Here is a 20,967-nt window from a genome sequence, read left to right as displayed (position 1 = left end):
GCCAATAGGCACATGAAAAGGGGCTAAACATCTCTGAACATCAGGGAAATGCAAATCGAAACCATAATGATATATCACCTCACACCTGTTAGAATGGCTGTCACCAAAATGACAAGAGATAAATGTTGGCAGTGACTGAAGAAAAGACAAACCTTGTGCTCTTTTGGTTGGAATGTAAGTTGGTGCAACCACTACCGAAAACAGAATGGAGGTTGCTCAAAAAATTAATAATAGAACTGCTATCCAGCAATCTCACTCCTGGGTATATATCCAAAGGATGTGAAAATAGTATATCAAAGCTATATCTGTACTCCCAAATTTATTGTAGCATTATTCACAATAGCCGAGACATGGAAACAACCTAAGTGTCCATCAACAGATGAATGGGATCTGTATAGCCATGAAAAAGAATAAAATCCTGCCATTTGAGACAACATGGATGGTGCTTGAAGAATTATGCTAAGTGAAACAAGTCAAACAGAGAAAGACAAATACTCTATGATATCACTTATAGGTGGAATCTAAAAAAGCCAAACTCATTGAAACAGAGTAGAATAGTAGTTACCAAGGTTTGCATGGTGGGGAACATGTGGAGATGTTGGTTAAAGAGTACAAACTTTCAGTTGGAAGATGAATAGGTTCTGGGGGTCTGATGCACTACATTGTGATTATAGATAACTACACTGTACTACACACTTGAAAGTTGCTAAGAGAGTAGATCTTAAATGTTCTAACCACAAAAAAGCAGTGGTAATTATGTGAAGTGATGGAGATGTTAGCTACTACTACCATGGTAATCATATTACTGTATATAAGTATATCAAGTGAATGCATTGTATTACCTTAATGTTACACAATGTTATAGGTTAATTATATGTCAATAAATTTTGGGGAAAATATCTAGCCTCCCTTTAGCAAAAGATTTATTATTCAGGGACACTCATATTTATATTAAAATTGTTATTAGTTTCTATTTATTACTTTTAATGGAAAACCACTATATCATGGATACATGATGTAACAAGACCCAAATAAATGATTAGCATTCACCTCCTTTTCATAATCCTTTGTGAAAAGTTTAAAGTAATGGAAACACTAACTAGTTTTTAGATTTTATCTTTTCTTCTTATCCCATGTCACTAAATGAATGATGTAGTAAGCAGTGAGCTGGTAAAAAAAAAAAAAAAGTAGGCTGGCAAATAAAACAATGGGCTCCAAATAATACACAAATTTATTCAGAGACGGACATTCCAAGAATAAGTGAGTGGAATGAAAAACTGAAAAGAGTTATTTTTCTCCATAATGTGCATAATTTTAACCAGTTAAAAAACTAACTTTTAAATTCCTATCCCTTTTATTTATTTTATGAAAGTAGATGAGAAAAATCTAGTTTTTTTTTTTTTTTTACGGTATGCGGGCCTCTCACTGCTGTGGCCTCTCCCGCCGCGGAGCACAGGCTCCGGACGCACAGGCTCAGCAGCCATGGCTCACGGGCCCAGCCGCTCCGCAGCATGTGGGATCCTCCCAGACCGGGGCACGAACCCGCGTCCCCTGCATCGGCAGGTGGACTCTCAACCACTGCGCCACCAGGGAAGCCCAAACATCTAGTTTTTTAAATGTTGTTCAACATAAATGTACATGAGAAACTGGCAATGCTATTTAATTGATTATACTCAATATCACAGTAAGAGGAATAGAAACATATTATGCACCATTTTCTGCCCATTTTAAGTTATTATTATATATTACTTTGTATCATTTTAATGTTTGATTTTCTCCCCTGATGAATCATAATTTGTTTTAATATTTTATTGAATTTTCTAATTCACAAATCAAACACACTGCTTGAAATAAACAGAAGTTTAATAATACTTGTTGAATCACTGGAAGAATTCAAATAGTCTTATACTCCTGATTTTTTGTTATTGTTGTCATCATTATTACTATTATTATTACTGACCCGTTGTTCTCCTTGGCACACATATATGAGTGTGTGTATGGTGTAGGGGAGAAGGAAAAAAAATATTAGGACGCTGTCACAACAGGCTCTTTAATAGCCTTGGCCAAACCTGCTCCCAAGAACCTGTGATACAGGAAGCAGTGCTAGATATAGTTTTTACTTGTTCTCAAAATCTAGAAAACACTTAATAATTCATAGGACCACACTGGAATGGTACTAAAAACAGAGCAGTGTGTGGACAACATGCAATATCAGAGTGACAAATTTCCGTATCAAGGTAAGTAGAGAATTTTGACTTCTTAGAAACAGCAATGAGGAATGAATTCAACAAGAATAGCTACAAAATCAGATCCATATGTGTAACTGAGGCTGACTCAGTGGACAAGTTCAATTCGATACCTGAGAGTGATTTGCAGCCATTTGGGTTATCAGGTTGTATTTCATATCCATCTGTACAGAGGCACCTGTAGGTCCCATATGTATTGATGCATTGCTGGCTACACGGAAAGCCCAAAGAGCATTCATCAACGTCTACACATGTTTTACCATCATCCTTCAGTTGAAATCCAGGCCAGCATTTGCACTGGAGAATGAAAAACAAGCATAATAAATTCATATCATTGTCACTGTCTCTTGCTATTGGATATCCATTTAGCGTGATTCAAGCAAGAAAATCAGTTAATAATAGATAATGCCAAGTCTTTCTGTCCCCCAGAAATTACTGTTGTTTGGTGAATTTACCATTAGATAGAACTGACTTGTCATAGAATATCAAGGCTGTCAAGGAAAAACTGAAGCATCTTTGTAATACACACTTTTTTTTTTCTCTAGCATCTTTTAAAGAAAGTCACTTAGTTCCAACTGAAATACTTTTAGATGTGAGAAATTTGGCAACTCATTCCAATGTAGAGAATTCTAATGTTCAAAAAGTCTTTCTTATACAGAATCTGCTTCCCAACTCCTATTTCCAACATTTGAAACAACTCAGAAAGGTATGCTCCCTATTCCAGTACTTCATATATTTAAATACAACTGACTAGCCATTTTTCTCTTGGTAAAACTTCTTCCAAAGGTGTGTTTTCCAGACCCCCTTATGCCACTGGCTGTACAAATGGGGATACAGTACAGTTTGTCAAGGTTCCTCTTAAAGTGTCATGTCCATAAATATACACAGTACCCCAGGTATGTTCTGATCAGTGCAGAACTCAGTAGAACAAAATCTGAACTCTGTACTACTCCTAACTGGATTAGACTGCCTCTGTAGTTCGTAAAAGCCATGTCCTTTTGCTGATTCATACAGAGCTATTGTCCAGTTAAAAACACTAATTTCCAGCTGAATTGCTTTTACTGAGGTTTTCCCACATTTACATAATTGATTTTAACCTAATGCACCACTTCAATATTATTTTTTGTATGCATCTTCCGTTCCAACATATTGAAAGAGATGTTTTCAAAAGCTATTTGTGTCAATCAATTTTGTCAGTGAATCACATTCTTCAGGAAAATGGAACTAACAAAAAGCAATTAGAATGTTAGGCATGATTTATTTTTAGTGTACCTGCACTCAGTCCTAATAATTCATGTGCTCTGTTTTTTTTCTTCCTGTTTATATGAAAAAATATTGTATTCTCCAGTGTTGTGGTACATAAATGATTAGCCCATTCCACTTCAAGGATGTATGAGAGGGGAAACGAAGGAAGCAACGGGAATTTAAGAGAGTTGCATAAACATTTATGCAGCTATTAACAGCAGTTACCTTCCTCAAACACTGGTCGTCCTTTGCTTTTTTCTTTATGATCAGCATTTATTAGAAAACATTTTGATTTTTTTGTCTCCATGAGTATATTCTCACAATTTATATACCACACTATTATTATGGTTTGCACACACAGAAACTCTCCATTTAAATAGTTTTAACTAATGATATTATAATGACTTAAAGTTTTACAGCTATATTGGATGAAATCATTTTTTATTGCCCCAAATTCTAACCTGTCAGATGATTTTCTGTCTTTGATGCGTGCCTACCTTATAACTGGCTGGAAGGTCCTGACAATCTTGAGAACATCCACTGACTTTCCTACTCAAGCATTCATTTACATGGCAGTTTCTTTCATCTGATCCATCACCACAGTCATCCTTATTGTCACAAAGACCTTCACTGGGAATGCACCTGCCATTTTTGCACATAAAAAATGAACTGTTGCATGACTGTTCTGGAAAAAGAAAATAAAACAAATGGAACATAAAGAGCATGCCATTGTTTTATACTACAATTGTTGAATACATTCACAAATATGATGACTTGTCTGTCAAAAATTATAGTAAATATATGTACATATAAAATGCTTTATATTCAGTGTAATATTTTATACATGAAGAAAATCAAGGGCAAACTGTACTTTCATGTTCAACACACCGCAAATCTAGCTTTACATTGAAATTTAACAATCAAAATAAGCACCTATACTAAAATTAATGGAGTATTTCTGTCTTCATCTATACTGTGAAGAATGAGTTCAAAAGTGTAATGATAGCTTGACATTTCCCACAAGCCAAAAGTCTCCGAGAAATTATACGTCACTAAAAATTAAGAATCTGGAATAGCTAGATATTCCTAAGTTCTTTTTCTTCCTGGATATATAACATTGATATTTTTAAGTCCAGGCATAAAAAAGATACTTGCGGTAAATCATAGTTGTCACAAATATAGCTATAGAAAGGAGTTCAAGTTTTGCAGCTACTCACAATCTGATGATTTAAACATTACTCATTACCATACATGATAAAAGAATGCCTATTAACATGTAAACTACATGAGAAAAAAAGTAATTGGGTTTATTCTAAAATGTATAACTATGTATTCAATCTTTGGAATAGTAAAGTGTAAAATAGACCAAGTTTGGCTATGTATATATTTCTGTTCAAATGATATGCAATTTATTTCATTTTGCCTAAGTCTGAATAATATTGACTCTATTTCAGTAAATCTCAATTTCTTTTATGATTAAATTTTCAAGTAGGTCCATACAAGAAAATTATCCTCACATAAAATAATATATTAAGAAAAAATGACTTCTTTAAAGGAGGAGGATGATGAATTCATCTGGTTCATTGCCACAAATCTTCATATTTGGGGCACAGACTTACACTTCTATAACTAGCTCCAAAACAAAGTTGGTTACTAGGATCCTGCATGGTATCAATAGAAGCATCACATGCTTAATTATTTGCATTTCCTCTCACTGAATATTATATGAGACTAAAAAACAGAGTCACAATATTGCCTTAAAAAAACAAATTTTGGAATAAACATAGTATTATATATTTTCTGTACCTGCACTTTTACACTTTGGATTTATAGGTGCTTCATCAGAATGGTCTGGGCAGTCAAAGTCTCCATCACACTGCCACTGAGTATTTAAAAGACATCGTCCATCAGCACAACTAAATTCTTCGGCATTGCACTGTCGGTATCCTGGAGACAAAGAAACATTCCAATTCATATAACAAATATTCATTAAAACTTTATTTCATAATGTACACTAAACTTAATTAACCATGTGAGTTACCCAGGCCTCTTATGGGAAATGTTTCTCATTTCTTTCTAGGGCAGTTACAATAATTGCAAGAGATATTTGTGGTTGGAAGTAGGATTAAAGTCCAGAAAACAAAGTTGGAAACGAGGCACTCTTATTTTGTTTCTAAGTAAGGAAACAAGAATGCAACACAAGTATACAACCTCTGTTCACTTATTATCTGTATCCTAAAGATTTCCTTTAGAATGGAAAACAAAATGAAAGCTACTCAAAATTATTTTCAAGACTAAGCTTGGTTAGGTACAGTACTAGAACATATGGATGAACTGATTCTGGGTTATAATAATAATTTTCAGAAGCTATAATGTCACGTTTACGTTTGGGAAGCAGCATTAAAAGTGTAAAGAAATTGTTAAAATGAGAAAATTAAAATCCAATTCATAGAGCAATAAGCACAAAACTGTTGTAATTATCCTACATATTGATTCTTAGAGGCATTAAAAGGCTTTGTTCAAAACACAGTATCCATCAATCAGTTGTTAATGTTCATATCTAAGCTGGTTTGTAAGTAAAACTCATTTGATTTTGAATATTATGAAGTTTTAGATTGGTTTTTTTCCAGAGTTTGTTAACAATAAAAAATGTCATTTCTATTATAAACTTTCTGGTAAATGTAGGCAAATATTTTACTTTTGAAGAGAGAATGTAAGATTTTTATGGTTTAAAAATAAAATTTCAGCAGAAAAAAAGATTCAACAATGATTATGTAATTGAGACGTTTATCATATTGCATGGCAAAACTAGATAGCTCTAAAATATCCCCAGTTTCCCTAGTATTCCTTCCCACCCTCTCATTCTTCACTAGTTTCTCCTCTTCACTCAATACATATGTTCAAGTCTCTCCTAGTCCAATAACAACAAAAATCCATCCACATAACTCTTAACAAGACATGTCCCTTCTTCCCTGCTCAGTCAAGTCCCTACTCAATCTTCCTTTCACTTACTTACCTCTTTGCTCTCACTTACTTTCATTCATTAAAGTCTCATTTCTGCAACATCTACCTGCTGAAATTCCTCTCAGAGCTAATAAATATCAAGTGACAGTTGGTAAATTCATAGGTGTCTCTGGCTCCTACCTGCTTCACTGTCCTCCAGTGCTTGATGCTGTTGTCCATACTACCTTGGAAATAGTTTCCTGACTTAATATTCATAATCCACTCTCCCAGGCTTCTTTCTAACTTTGCTTTTGCTATTCCCTTTTCACCCTCTTTCTGTATAAAGTTTTCTTCTGTTCTACTCTAAAATGTTACAGGGTAAGCCCTTATTTCAGTCTTCAGTATATGGTTTTCCCCTTTTCCTTTCTACAGTGTTGGGTATTATCATTCTTTGTCATATTTTGAGTATCACCCTTATGCTGATGGCCACCAGGTTAATATTATTTGTCCTGATAATACTCTAGAACTAAATTTTCAAACACTCACTATACAGCTTCATGTGATTGTCTGATTAACACTTCATATTCAAAATGTCCAAAATTAATTATTTGTTACATTTCTTCTCCCACACCAGCAAAACTGCCCCTTAACCTCATTCTAAAGCTCATTAACAGCAACACCATCCTCCAAGTCATACAAGCTAGAGATTCTACTTTATCCTCCATCTGTAACTGATAGATGCTGCATAGGGAGGGCAAAGGGAAGCTAAATCTACTACCTTTCATAGGTATGTGTGGATTTCACAGCTTTTCATTTTATATTTATTCATGTATACATTTAAATATTTTACAAAAATACTATGTTCACATATTTCAATATCAACTGGGAATTTTTAATATACTAATTTTTATCACAAAAGTTATATATGTGTTCATATATAAATTATATAGATATGATGGTTAGATAAATATATATGTGACAAGATAAATTTCATAATAATAACATTAAATTTTAACAAGTAAATACATGTATAAAAAGATAAAGCAAAAGAAAAATGTTAAGTATCTAGATTCTCTGATAGCTGTGAACTGTATTCTTTTTTCCTCACTCAAATATTGATTTGGCTGTAAGACTGAACTAACCAGCTATATATTGTCTTTAAAATAAAAGGTATTTCAAAGTACTTAAAACCAAACACATTTTTATCAACATTTTCCAGTGTGGTTCTTGATAAGAATACACTACAACAAGTAGGCATAATTTTCAAATAGGTGTGTAATTATGGTAGAGTTTAAAGAGGTTATATGTGGTGTGTCTATATTACTGAAGTTACATGTTCTTAGTGAGATTAAGAAATGTATTTCTTTGTTTTTGTTATTTATTTATATATTCCTGGAGTCATTTTAAAAGACTGTTACTCAGCCTGAGAATCTTCTCCATGAAAAGTTTATATATACTTACCACACTGCAGTGACTCATCAGAGCCATCTCCACAGTCATCATCATGGTCACAAACGAATTGCTTGGGAATGCATACTTTATTATGGCACATGAAAGCATTTTCATCACATGTGTTATTGGGAGCTAAGAAAGACATCACAAGAAATTAAGTTAGATGAGCACCGATTTTATCTTCCCCTACTTTATGAGTTTGGGAAATGTATGTTATTGTACTCAACACACTCAATAATTCAAGGTTATTTAAAAAAGGAAACTTAGCTAAACATTCAATATATCAATTAATAATATATATTAATATATGTATTTCATTATAAGTAGTATTTGAATATATGAATATAAATATATATAATTCAAAGTTTTAGTGTTAATATGTTCAACAGTTCTAGAGTGACCTTGAAATTTCAGGCCATTTAGCAATTTGTAAGTTTGCCGAAGGATGAATTCAAAGGTTCATATGTGATAAAAAATCACTCAACTATAATAATGTGGCTGGGTTTTTTCTCTCCTCATGCTTGTAGTAAAGCTAGTAAAGTGATAAAAACCCGTTTCTTTGTGAAAAATGGACCTGAAAAGACCACCAAGTGCTAATGCTCATGATGGAAGTGAAAAGAAAATCAAAAGGGCTAAGAAAGTTACTGTTTTCAAGAGGAAGATAAAACTTTGGGGTGACTTCAATGGGGTCTTAAAATAGGTTAAGATCTATGGTGAGATGAGCCCAACCATAAGTACCACACTAAATTAGGAATATCGATCCATAAAATGGAACTTCAATCCTTTTGGAATACTGATCCATGAAAGTATTCTCTAGCAAGGGTCTTAACCAGCAGGAAAAATGGCTGATTAAAATGTGCAGTAAAACTTCAGCTAACTCGTACAGAGGAAATAAGCTTTAATAGTATATGTATAGCATCATAGAAGTTTGATCATTTAAATATTTTAATTACTTTTCTTACATGGAAAGGGTAAATGCTATGATATGACTCAAGGTTTGGGATATTTCAAATGTTAAGAATCTGCTATATGATGGATGTTAACTAAGCTTGTTGTGGTAACCATTTTGTAATAAGATATAAGCATATCAAATCACTATGTTGCACACCTAAAACTAACACAATATTTTAGGTCAATTATATCTTAATTTTTTTTAAGTGAAAGCAAAAAGAATCCTCTACATGTTATTACAGTACACTGGAAAGGGGGAGGCTTTGCAAAAAGTTGCTCTTCAACTCATATTTTATTCTAAGGAAGCTATTTACCTTCTTGGTGCATCTGTTTATCTGTTTAATGAGGATAATAAAACCTATCTGATAAATTTTCTGCAAGAACTAGATAAGATACATGAAGCAGATTGGCTCATTTTAGGTACTCAGTACATTCTTAGTTGCTGTTTCAATTCCTATCTATACAACAATTATCTTTGGAAGATCCCCAAAAGCACTTCACCGAGATACCGTGGAAATTCAATAATGTAAATAAAAGCACCTACCAAAATAACTGATGTATAATGGGCACCTGAAAAAATTTACATGCCTTCCAATCTCTCCCCTTCATGTCTTAATAGGCACTTTGCTCTACCTAGAACACTTCTCTTTCTTCTCTTTTTCCTTCACAACTGAGATAACGTTATTACTTTTCTTGAAATCCTTCCATGAGACTTCTAAGGTTTTTTACACAATATTTATTTGTGATGACCTAGTATCTTTTCTATGTATCATTCTGACACTTAAGTTATTATAATTATTCTTTTACATGCTTATCAGCTCCCGATCCCCAAACTGCCCCACACTACATGAAAAAAGGAAATCTGCTTTCAAAACTCAGTAATGACTAAAAAGAGACATGAGCAGGTGAAACAAAAAGAATTACTTAAATTCAATCAAGTGTAACTAATTTTAAACAAATTTATTTTCAAAAATGATACAGAAGCCACATAGGAGCAGCATTCAAAACTGCCCATTATAATCAGAGTAAAATTCAGTTACTAATCACTACACTAACTTTTAACTGTGTGACAGCTTATATAACTCAAGTGAATTATGCCAATTCTAATGCATGAATTATTCTTTAAGATACTAAGCAACAGAGGCTTATTTGGAATTAATGCTTTCATGTCACTTCAGTACAATTTGTTGTATTTTAACATAATTTACTTAATAGCACCCATGTGTCCAGAAGTGTTAATATGTGTCCTGGAGCATTAACTTGCTACAATAGCAACAGTATACAGGGACCATCTGGATCCCTGAATTGATGCATAATCCTTTATTATGTAGCCCTCAGTGGCCCCATTGACCTTTACAGGCACACATATCAGTTTCAAGATCAAACTGATTTATTCTACAATAGCATGAGCTCTGTGCACACAAGCCTGTCTCAAAGTCTTCTTTTTCCTTCTCTGCTTTAAATATCCCCCATATACACACACCCACATATACGCACTATTACATTATGGCTTCAATTACAGTTTTAAAGACCTGAAGACAGGTCATCAGAGAGATGACTGGTAGACTTCACTTTAATAAGCAGAGTTCACAGCACTGTTCCTAATAAATTGCTCAACAGATCCCCTATGTGACCTTGGGATCAGCATTCAAATACTCAGTCCCTTCATTCTCCTGATCATGCAAAGGAACTTATCTAAATTTTTACTATTGAGTAATCCCCTGAAAATTTCCTGAGGTGACCTAGGGTTAGAAACTTAGTAAACTGTCTGGCCTCCAAAGTTGTTCCTCTGATTCCCCAGCTTCATTCAGCTATATACATACTATTTTTACCTGACCTAAGGGCTAATATCCTATCCGTAGGACTAATAGGTGTTTACTGACCTTCTTATCAGTAGTTATTTAGGATCACAGCAGCCATTTACAGAGTATCTGTAATAGACAATCTAAAAGCATTCAAGGGGAGTGTGGGGTGGGAGGGTGGAGGAAGATGCTAAAAAGGAAGTAACAAACCCACCACACACACATACACAGCGTAGTTAAATTATCTCAGGAATGAAGTGAAAAATCTTTGTGCATCAAAACCAGTTTTAAAATGGGTAATCCCTCTGTTCATGTTGGAAACACTCTGAACAGTGGTTAGAGGGGTTGCTGAACTCTGTGATGACGACATCCCACCTGATTAATTCTGATACTACGTATGAGTCCAGGGATTGGGAAAGTGAGAGCAAAGGTGATATGGTGAGTACTACAAAAGCAACTGTCTGAGGATGCTGCAGCAGCTTTCTTTCATAGACAGCCCCATGAGTGTTCATACCACAGCCTGCTGTGGAGAGCTCATCGCTTCCATTTGGACAGTCCCTTTCACCATCACACAGCCAGTGTCGGGGCACACAGGCATGGGAGCCCTGGCAGCTGAACATGTCAGGCGCACAGGTGATGGCACCTGAAACCCACCAAAAAAAATGCCATTAAGATCACACACAGCAGGTCCGCTGAGAAAGATCTATAATTTCATTTCCTATAGACAAGAAGGGAAGCAGAAGAATGCCACTGACAAGGAAAAAACTGTAGTTATTTGGAATCATCACATATTATCCATCCCCTATGGACAGTTTCCTCTCAGAATTCATTCCTTCTCAGTAGCAAGTACTATATTTCTTAAAGCTACATGGCAGAAAATAATGAGTATGTTCTCCCTGTAAAATGTAGCAAAACATAGAAATCTCATTGTGAATAAACTGAGATAAAATTTCAAAAGGACTGAACCTATAAGGATAATAACAGCATTTTTATTGCTTAATCTTTGCTAAGCACTTAACACATTAACTAATTTAGTCCTCACAATCGCCCCAAATGGTAGAACTATTATTAGTCTCATTTCACAGAAAAGGAAACAGAGGCTCTGAGATGTTGGAAAGCTTGCAGGAAGTCACAAATTGCAGAGGGAGCCACATGTTGAACTGGGAGTCCAAAACCTTTTTGATTCCTAAGTATCTTCTCTTAACCAGTAATATCATTACTGTTCCTCCCCACCTTGTGTTGTTGAAAAGTATAAATGTATGCATGTTCCCTTTGCTTTTACACACTTAATAAACAGAATCTACCTTTTCTTCGCTCTATCAATTCAATGTTCCTTCAGTTGCATGATGTTGTTTTCAAATGTATACAGGAAAAAAAAAGAAATGCTTGTTGACTGTAAATTCAAAGGGTCATGGGTGGTTTCTCCTTGTTTTTCTTTATATGGGCATAGGGTAATCGAGTAAAATTAGAAAATGATTCATTCTCCTGGTATTTCCCAAGCCCCAAGTACAGTTATACATGTTGAATGGTTTATTTGTTATGTATATAAAATATTTGTTGAGTATATCAGTAACATGCCCCCAAATTTAACTTCCCTTTAATTTCACTTTCTTGTGACCAAATGCTACCCATAGAATAGATGTTAAAAATCAAGTTGTAAGAATTATTAAAAAAATGTTAGTATCTCCAAGAAGAAAATATGACTGCCTAGATTGATGGATAGTTGTTTCCAAACCTTTAAAGCTACTTTAATTGGATTACCAATTATCATCTTACTTTTCAGCCACAGAGTTTTTATGAGAAGAACATGTATTTTAATGCAATATTATCAATATGGGAGTACAGCAGGGTGACAAAGTGGAACCTCCTGGTGATCTTTTTCAACATAAACATGTCTCTTCCTACATATACTTTAATTGGGAGGACAGAATGGCAAGTGAATATTGAAAAGTCCCCCAGGTAATTCAGATTTGCTTATTTGTTGAGTATCAGTGCTAATAGAATGAGTTTAATATGATATCTATTACTGGAAGAAATTATAAAGAAAATCTATTAAACAAATGTTGCTTTAATTTAAAAATGAATTTACTTGCTACCTATTGTCTTTAGTACTTTCTATAATAAAATTCTCTTCCTACAAGTTATTTTTACATTATTCCTCCTTATCTATTTTTTAAGCTTGTCATAAGAACATAGAGTGTCACTTTCACTATTAGACTCTCAGTTAGTGCTTTAATTTCCATAATATTTTTATTATTTAGCTGGAGATGCAAAAAATTGCATTCTTTCTGCTACGGAAGTTTCGATACATTTAGCACCCCTTGTCTACTTTCTTATTATCACTCCAGTTTATTCCCAAGGGAGGCATAATAGATATAGCATTGATTTTACTGTTGAGAAATTTAACTTTGTATGACCTTGCAGAAGACTAGTGTCTGAGTTTCACTCTAAAATGAGGGTTATGACTAGATAATTACTAAGATACCTAAAACTATAAAATGGTATAAAGCTCTTTGCAGCTAATTTTCTGGCTCCCTTTAAAGTGTTTCAACAGATTCTGTGTTAAGAGCATACCAAAACATCATCGTCAATTTAAAAGAAAATGAGCCAAGGAAAAAACTCATGGCTTCCTTCCATAATTACCACTGTCATCTGGAGACACATTGCCTTTCTCAGGGACATGAATCCCAAGGGAGAAGGAAGACAAGCTGAAGGAATTCTACCAGATCCATCTTGGGTACCTACTTAGATATAATATTTGATTGGTGAGAATTACTATCCAATTTAGTAAGTATTTCAGAAACCTGAATTCTGTTCCTAGTTCTGTCATCACTGATTCACTGAGTGACTTCAGGCAAATTTATTAACCTCTGTGAGTTTTTCTTTCTTCATCTATCACATGACACAGGTGAACTAGACTATGATTTTTATAAGTGAATCCTCAAATCCCAAGTCAGAACCACTATGTGCTTATGAAGAAAGAATATGTCTATATCAGAATATTTGGAGATGGGGATTAAGAATCTACATTTTTAACAAACTTCTGAATAGGATTTTTTGTACACTAAAGGTTGAAAACCATTGAGATAAATTATTTATAAAGTTCCTTTCCAATCCTAAAATATTAAGTCCAATTCATTGACTGATGCTTGGTCTAAAGCAGTAATTTTTATGTAACAACAGCTTGGTAGCATATAAATTGCAGCCTGTGATTATATTAAACAGACTGGGTGTTTTGATGGCAGGTAAATATGTTCATTACCATTAAATCCTTCAAAAAACTTATCAGGGACTTCCCTGGTGGTGGAGTGGTTGAGAGTCCTCCTGCCAATGCAGGGGACACGGGTTCGTGCCCCGGTCCGGGAAGATCCCACATGCCGCGGAGCAGCTGGGCCCGTGAGCCACGGCCGCTGAGCCTGTGCTCCGTAACGGGAGAGGCCACAACAGTGAGAGGGCCGCGTACCGCAAAAAAAAAAAAAAAACCTTATCAGGACATTGATAGACTTTGACATGACAATACCACTCTAAAAAATAAGGGAGGGAGCAGGAGAAACACAACAAAAGAGAATGGGAATAAATTCATTTATATAGTACACATTGGCCATGTCAGCTGATCATGATAATTACATAAGGTAGATGTAACCATTTAATAGGTAAAGAATTTGAGGAATAAGGGATAAAATGGACCAGCCCATGATCACACAGCTGGAAAATGCAGACGCGGGAGAATTCAACTCTGTATGACTTTAGAGTCTTTACCACTTCTATTATACTGTGTCCACTTAAGAAGGATAGAGGTGTCAGGGGAGCCATTTAGTGTAGAATTAAACAAAGGGTCAAAAGCAAGATAATTTTAGAGACCAGAAACATGTTCAACCTGCTGTAAATTGGTAGTCTTTTTGTTAAAATTAAACAGGGAACTCTACTCAATACTCTGTAATGGCCTATAAGGGAAAAGAATCTAAAAAAAAAAAGAAAAAGAGTGGATATATGTATATATATAATTGATTCACTTTGTTGTACACCTGAAACTAACACAACATTGTAAATCAACTACACTCCAATAAAAAATTTTTTAAAAAGAAGTATTTAATAGCAAAGAGAAACAAAGTAATTAAAACAGACTGGCCAGTCATCTAATTAATTAATGATTTTTTTTTTCCTTTCAGAGGTTTTCGATAGTAATCTTTCTACATTTATCTTTATCTGTTGTATAACTAAATTGTTTCAGCTGTGTAAATAAAAAGTAGATTTTAGGTGGCTTAATACAGGAAAATAAATTGCCTACTTTCTGAGGATATCTCCAATTTTATGATACATACAGAGAACTTCATTTTAGTGTGAACATTATAAATCTTATAGTCCTTTTTCCATGATAGTGACCTAAATAGCAGGCCACAACTCCTGAAAATTTAAAAAATGTGTTAAGTACACTTAACTCCATAAATGAGCCTTATTCTATGACTCAGGTCCTTTTCTCTCTTAAATGAGAATGATAACAGTTATGAAATAGGGTTGATATAATGAACAAAGAATATATAGCTATAGGTACAAACATACATATGGAAACTGATCAGAAAGATAGACAGATAGACATGTAAATAATTTAGTAGAATGCCTGGCCAACCATAACAAATATATGGAGATTAGGTTGCTTCCTTCTTCTACCTCTTAAAAAATTCATTTAATAATTAAATTTAAATTATTTGTTAAATGTCTGTGATTAATTAAAAGCAATCACGTTGGTTTTTAGCCAATGTAGTTGACGTATAGTAAACACAGACATTTGGCACTCTACCTCTAATCCTATAAAGCTGAATGTTTAAGTACATTTTAAAATCATATACATTAGCCTGCTTCCTTAATTTCCATTTAAAACAATTAAATAAGCGTAATTACTATAATACACAAACACACACCATGTGTGGCTTATGGCAGTATAAACCTGCATAGTAAATTTGGATGGTGACTTAGCAATACTTATCAAGAGCAATGAGAAAATTTTCAGTCATTTGATCCAAGTAATCCCAATCATTGAGATCCATTCTAAAGAAGTCACTGAAGACTAGAAATACAATTTGCAAATACATTCATTGTGTCGATACTCAGCAAAAAACCCTAAAACTCTAATAGTAAATGTATATATGAAAAATTGTAGACTGATAAGTTGTCATAAAAATAATAAAAACAGTTACATCGAAATGTATATACATATACATATAAGTTTAACAAAGTAGAAGACAAAGTTTTCTGTATACTCTAAAACAACAGAGCATATGTATCATACTCCTAAAAACTGAATAAGAACACAAAAGAAAAAACTCACCACAAATGCTATCACTTTCATCTAATCCATCTCCACAATCAGCCTCTCCATCACAAATCCAGTGTTTAGATATACATTTTTGTGCAGAACATGCAAATTGGTTCCAAGAACAAGAGGAACCTAAAAAAAAAACAAAAAACAAGCAAAAAAACCCATAAGAATGTTTGTTTTAGGTGCAAAAGAAAAAATAAATCCTTTGAGACATTCTTAGGAAAGATCCAACACGAGAAAGTTCTTTAGACTTTGCTAAAACCAGCCATCCCAAATAAAACAAGCCAGAGTCCTCTTCTCTATAACAGTGCTATAAAATTTTGACCACGGCTTGCATATTCCCTCTGAGTTATCCAGGTTATACAACATTGTTCCTTCAACATAATCTCACAGGGTTTGACTTTGAGCTAGTCAATATGCTGGTCACTCTCCCTAAGTACATTACTGTCTTTTTCTAACATGTAGGGTACAGATATAAAATAAATATTCCAAGTGTGGTCTAGTCATTTTTTCCTAATTTTTTTTTTTTTTTTTTTTTGCGGTACACAGGCCTCTCACTGTTGTGGCCTCTCCCGTTGCGGAGCACAGGCTCCGGCCGCGCAGGCTCAGCGGCCACGGCTCACGGGCCCAGCTGCTCCACGGCACGTGGGATTTTCCCAGACCGGGGCACGAACCCGTGTCCCCTGCATTGGCAGGTGGACTCTTAACCACTGCGCCACCAGGGAAGCCCTTTTCCTAATTTTTAATCTATTTTTGAACAGTTGGAGAAAAAAATTACATCCTAGGCAAGGTCATAAATGTGGTGAACTCACCACCATATACATTTGTTTTTAAAGGTGACGTGACTCAGGGGGTTTTAGCTTGATGACAAGCCATCAGTTTTGTACCTATACATACTTAACACTTTGATGTTTTCCTTTCTCTCCCTTGGGAACACTTAAATCTGACTAATAACATCCATATTCATTGGCATGGTGGCTGGTATTTTATTACCAAGTTATGCATTTATAATTGTGTATTCCATTTATTTCCAAAGTTTGTGATTGCTCTCCTCCACCCTTAGTCCATTTATCACCAGGAAACACCCAAGAATAAAATCCTACCAAATTAATATGTTCAAAATGTAAATGACTATAAAAATTTGATTTTTATCGTATAAACTATTTAAAAACTTTGCATTTTTATTTCAAATATTGACTAACATGACCTGTGAAAAGAGAGACATTTAGAAAAACTGAAGCCCAGAAAAAATAAAATTAAAGAAGATACAACCATATAATGGCTTCTGTTCCAGGAAGTATGACTCTACATAAACTATTTGTAAAGTTCTCTGTTAATCTTGTTCAGAATCTGGCTGTAATGTAGAGATATATGGCATCTTAATCAAACAAAATGCACCTTCATATTTCATGATGACATTTACTTTTATGGGACTTTGGCATTTCTTAGACAATCCATTTTTAATCTTTTTTCCTACTCTGTCTATTCATCACAGTGTTTGCTATTTGTGTTAAATGAAAAGAGTGAATATATGCTTTTTATGCTTTTTTAGGAATTTTTTTGGCCTGAAAATCATAAAATCCATAAATTTTATAAAAATAAAAGTTTTAAATGCTTTCTTACCTTGCCAAGTGAAATGAAATGTACACACACAGAAATTAGGATGTGGATAGTGATAGACGACAGTTTGAAGAAATGCAAGTTTAACTATACTATTTAAATCTATACATGTAATTAATAGAAACATTTAGGATAATAATAGTCAATAAGAGGTAGGGAGACTATAATGAGTTGTGTGAGCTAAATCCTTATTTTTCACAGTAGAAGGTAAATACATTAGCATCTAAACTTAATAAGTCAGGAAATGAAGGTATAAATATATCATTTAGATTAATGGAGGTAACCACTAACAAAAATAGAAAAGGTTAAAAGAAAAGGCTGTATGGGAGATTGTTATTCTCCATTATAAGTTCTTCTGTTCTATTTTAATTTTTACCATTTTGTGATATTTAATCAAAATAAAAATTGATGTTAAAATCAATTAGCAATATTTTGTGTAAAATCTCTATGTAAGAGAATATCAGTATATAAATAATAATACAGTTTATAAAAGTAAAACAAGATATAATGTCTCACCACAGTGGAATTCATCAAGTCCATCCTCACAATCTTTCTGACCATCACATACCCAGGTATTCAAAATGCATCTTCCACTAGGACAACCAAAATAATTTTCTTCACATCTGTGTTTGTTTTGAACTGTGATAAAATATAGAATTTAATGTCAAATAAATTAAATTAATCTTAGACTTATGCAATATAGGTAGATATCAAAACAGTAATACTCCTTGAACTGGAAGAGGTAAATAACAAGAAAACTTAAATAAAAAGAGCTGAGCTGAGGACATTAAAGAATGTCCAGGCCATGAAAACCAAGGAAAAGCTAAAAAACTGGCATAGACCAAAGGAAATCAGGGAGATATGATAACCAAATCCAATCTAGGATTGGATCCTGGATCAAAAAGAGGATATTAATGGAAAAACTTGTTAAATCCAAATAATGTGGAGTTAACAAAAATAAAATAAAACATTTTATAGATGACTATAAAATGAGTACAAAGGCTAAAGAATCGTTTTAGGTGGAAAATATTCTTAATTCCATACTTATGAAAAATAAATTACATTATAAAATCATTAGTAGATTTTTGCTGAGAAAGTGTAAACTTGGTGTTCCATACTTAGTGGGTACATATGTTTTGACAAGATTTATATATGTATTCTCTATTCTAAGGAAGGAAGAAAAACAAGTTGCAGTAGAATCTCTAAAATTGTCATACCTAACAAAAATATCTTGAGAATAAAAAGTATCTGTATATAAAATTATTTTGTAAATTATATATTTTTCAGATTGTGGAGTATTGTTATTATCATAACCTCCAAGAGCACATAGAAAATACTAGATTTTTCTCTTTATTGGATGTCATTCATCCCCTTGCACCTTCAGGTTTACATAGATTATGACTGGCTCACAGCCAATCAGGAAATAAATCTTAGAGTACACATGGCATCACACCATAGTGATACATTATGACTATTTTAAGGTAACAAAAATTACCTCCATTCTATTTTTTTAATGCCAACTTTGTAGATCTAATTAAAGATGAAAATTACTTTTTGAAGGGATTCATCATTAACACAAAAAGTCTTGATTGTGCTGGATGTCTTATTTTTTCTTAGGATATTGCCTAGATATAACCTAAGATATTTAGACTGACCTTTTACTGGCTTCCTGTTTGTCTGCCCACCTGTTTCATAAGTGTATATTAATGCCCCTTTCCTACTTCCCCAATATAATCACTATTCTCTATTAATGTTGAAAGTTAGCTTTCAAAATCACTTATTAATCCTAGAAATATATAAAGACTACAAATAAAGTTAAAAATACATATTTACAAGCTTAATAGATACCTAGTTATACTGCCTTCAAAATAATTTAAAAAATTAACTATAGCCATAATGAGATAAAGAATTGTTGCAGAAGAAACATTGGAATAAGAATCTAAACACCCAGTTTCCAAGAGTCTAAAGCAATTTTCTATATTTAATGTTTTATATAATGAAGGATAAATTTTAAAAAAAAAAGAAAAGATGTAGATGTGCAGTGAGCCAGTGCCTCCAGAGAAGTTATCCAGTTCCTCCTAGGATACAGCGAGTCTTTTCAAACCCAAAAGGAACATCACAGAGTGTCACACACTGATGAGCAGTGGGGAAAAGAAAAAAAGGAATCTGCTATTTCCCAGTTAATTGATTGATTATGCACCATTAAGAATAGCAATTCTTTAGAGTAGATCGTGTGTGTGTGTGTGTGTGTGTGTGTGTGTGTGTATTGTATACACTTGTGTGTGGAATACCTACAAATATAATTTCTTAAAATGTTTCAAAAACTTATTACACATCTACTAAGCATGGAAAAAAGTGATTGTAGCAGCAGGGTCAGGAGAAGGAAACAGCAGTATGAGAACACATGTAATGGTATACTACAAGCATATCTACTTTCAGTTATAGTAATTTAACATCTTTCTTTCTGGTATTATTATATATTTCTAAAATTTGTTTCCTTAAATAGTTAGAAAGAAATAGGTTCATGACCTTCTCATGGAAGGCATTCTCCTAAGAATGAAGATGACATTTTTCAGTGCTTGTGTAGGTAACGATGGCTAATATATATAAATATACCAGTCTGACATTGATCCAGTAATGATAACTATTATGTTACCCATACTAGTATGCCAAAAGATTGTGTAAGCTGCATCAAATAGCCTAACTTGACAATACAAGCTGTATAATAACAGGAGTAAAGCCAGTGGTGAGAAACATAGTCTCCCTCCCTTTAGTCTATAGATAGTTTTCTCTCAGTATATACTACTTCTGTGAAAACTTTACAGATTACACATTTTAAGACGTAATCACCAACTTTAAAAGGATTAATGAGGCACTGAACATGAAAAAAGAAATTGATCCAAACATAGAACAGATTTCTCAAGTATCATTCCATAAGTCATTAAAAAATATTAAGTGGCATGTCTAGCACAGGGTGATTATTTTTAATTTAGTCTACAATATTTGTTTTAATCTGAGCCATTGAGTATCAAGAATGAAAATTAATAAGTTTATGCTATACATCCAGCCCCTAAATCTTCAAGGCAAAGACTGTTTTGTCTTCTAGAATTACCTGGGCATTTTAATTCATCTGAATAGTCTCCACAATCATTAGACCCATCGCATATCCAGGTTGGCAGAACACACAGTGAGGTAGAATTACATCTTATGAATCCTGTGGTTTTCACTCCAAGTTTATAGAAATATGTACAGTCCGTATTATCTATAAGGAGGTCAACAGAAAAATGAAAAACACCTCATCTGCAAAGATTATAAGCCTTCTATGTAGGTAATAGAAACAAGAAAAGTTAACCTCATTTGAAGAAGTAAATATGCAATTATCCTACACAAC

The 20,967-nt window shown here is 33.6% G+C and overlaps 1 protein-coding gene across 1 annotated transcript in view; it reads right to left on the bottom strand.

The window, feature by feature from the left end:
- LRP1B (LDL receptor related protein 1B) overlaps positions 1-20,967 on the bottom strand; it is a 1,432,692-nt gene that overhangs the window by 249,390 nt on the left and 1,162,335 nt on the right. Inside the window, exons 49-56 of the mRNA XM_073806959.1 lie at positions 20,689-20,838; positions 18,093-18,215; positions 15,966-16,085; positions 11,154-11,282; positions 7,896-8,018; positions 5,298-5,438; positions 3,989-4,176; positions 2,360-2,543 (exon numbers count right to left, since the gene is read on the bottom strand). Coding sequence (XP_073663060.1) covers positions 2,360-2,543; positions 3,989-4,176; positions 5,298-5,438; positions 7,896-8,018; positions 11,154-11,282; positions 15,966-16,085; positions 18,093-18,215; positions 20,689-20,838 — 1,158 coding nt within the window. The remainder of the gene's footprint in view (positions 1-2,359; positions 2,544-3,988; positions 4,177-5,297; positions 5,439-7,895; positions 8,019-11,153; positions 11,283-15,965; positions 16,086-18,092; positions 18,216-20,688; positions 20,839-20,967) is intronic.

The sequence above is a fragment of the Tursiops truncatus genome, chromosome 7 (assembly GCF_011762595.2).
Source record: "Tursiops truncatus isolate mTurTru1 chromosome 7, mTurTru1.mat.Y, whole genome shotgun sequence".
NCBI lineage: Eukaryota > Metazoa > Chordata > Mammalia > Artiodactyla > Delphinidae > Tursiops > Tursiops truncatus.
The sequence above is the reverse complement of the archived record's forward strand: the minus strand, read 5'-3'. Positions and strand labels throughout refer to the sequence as shown.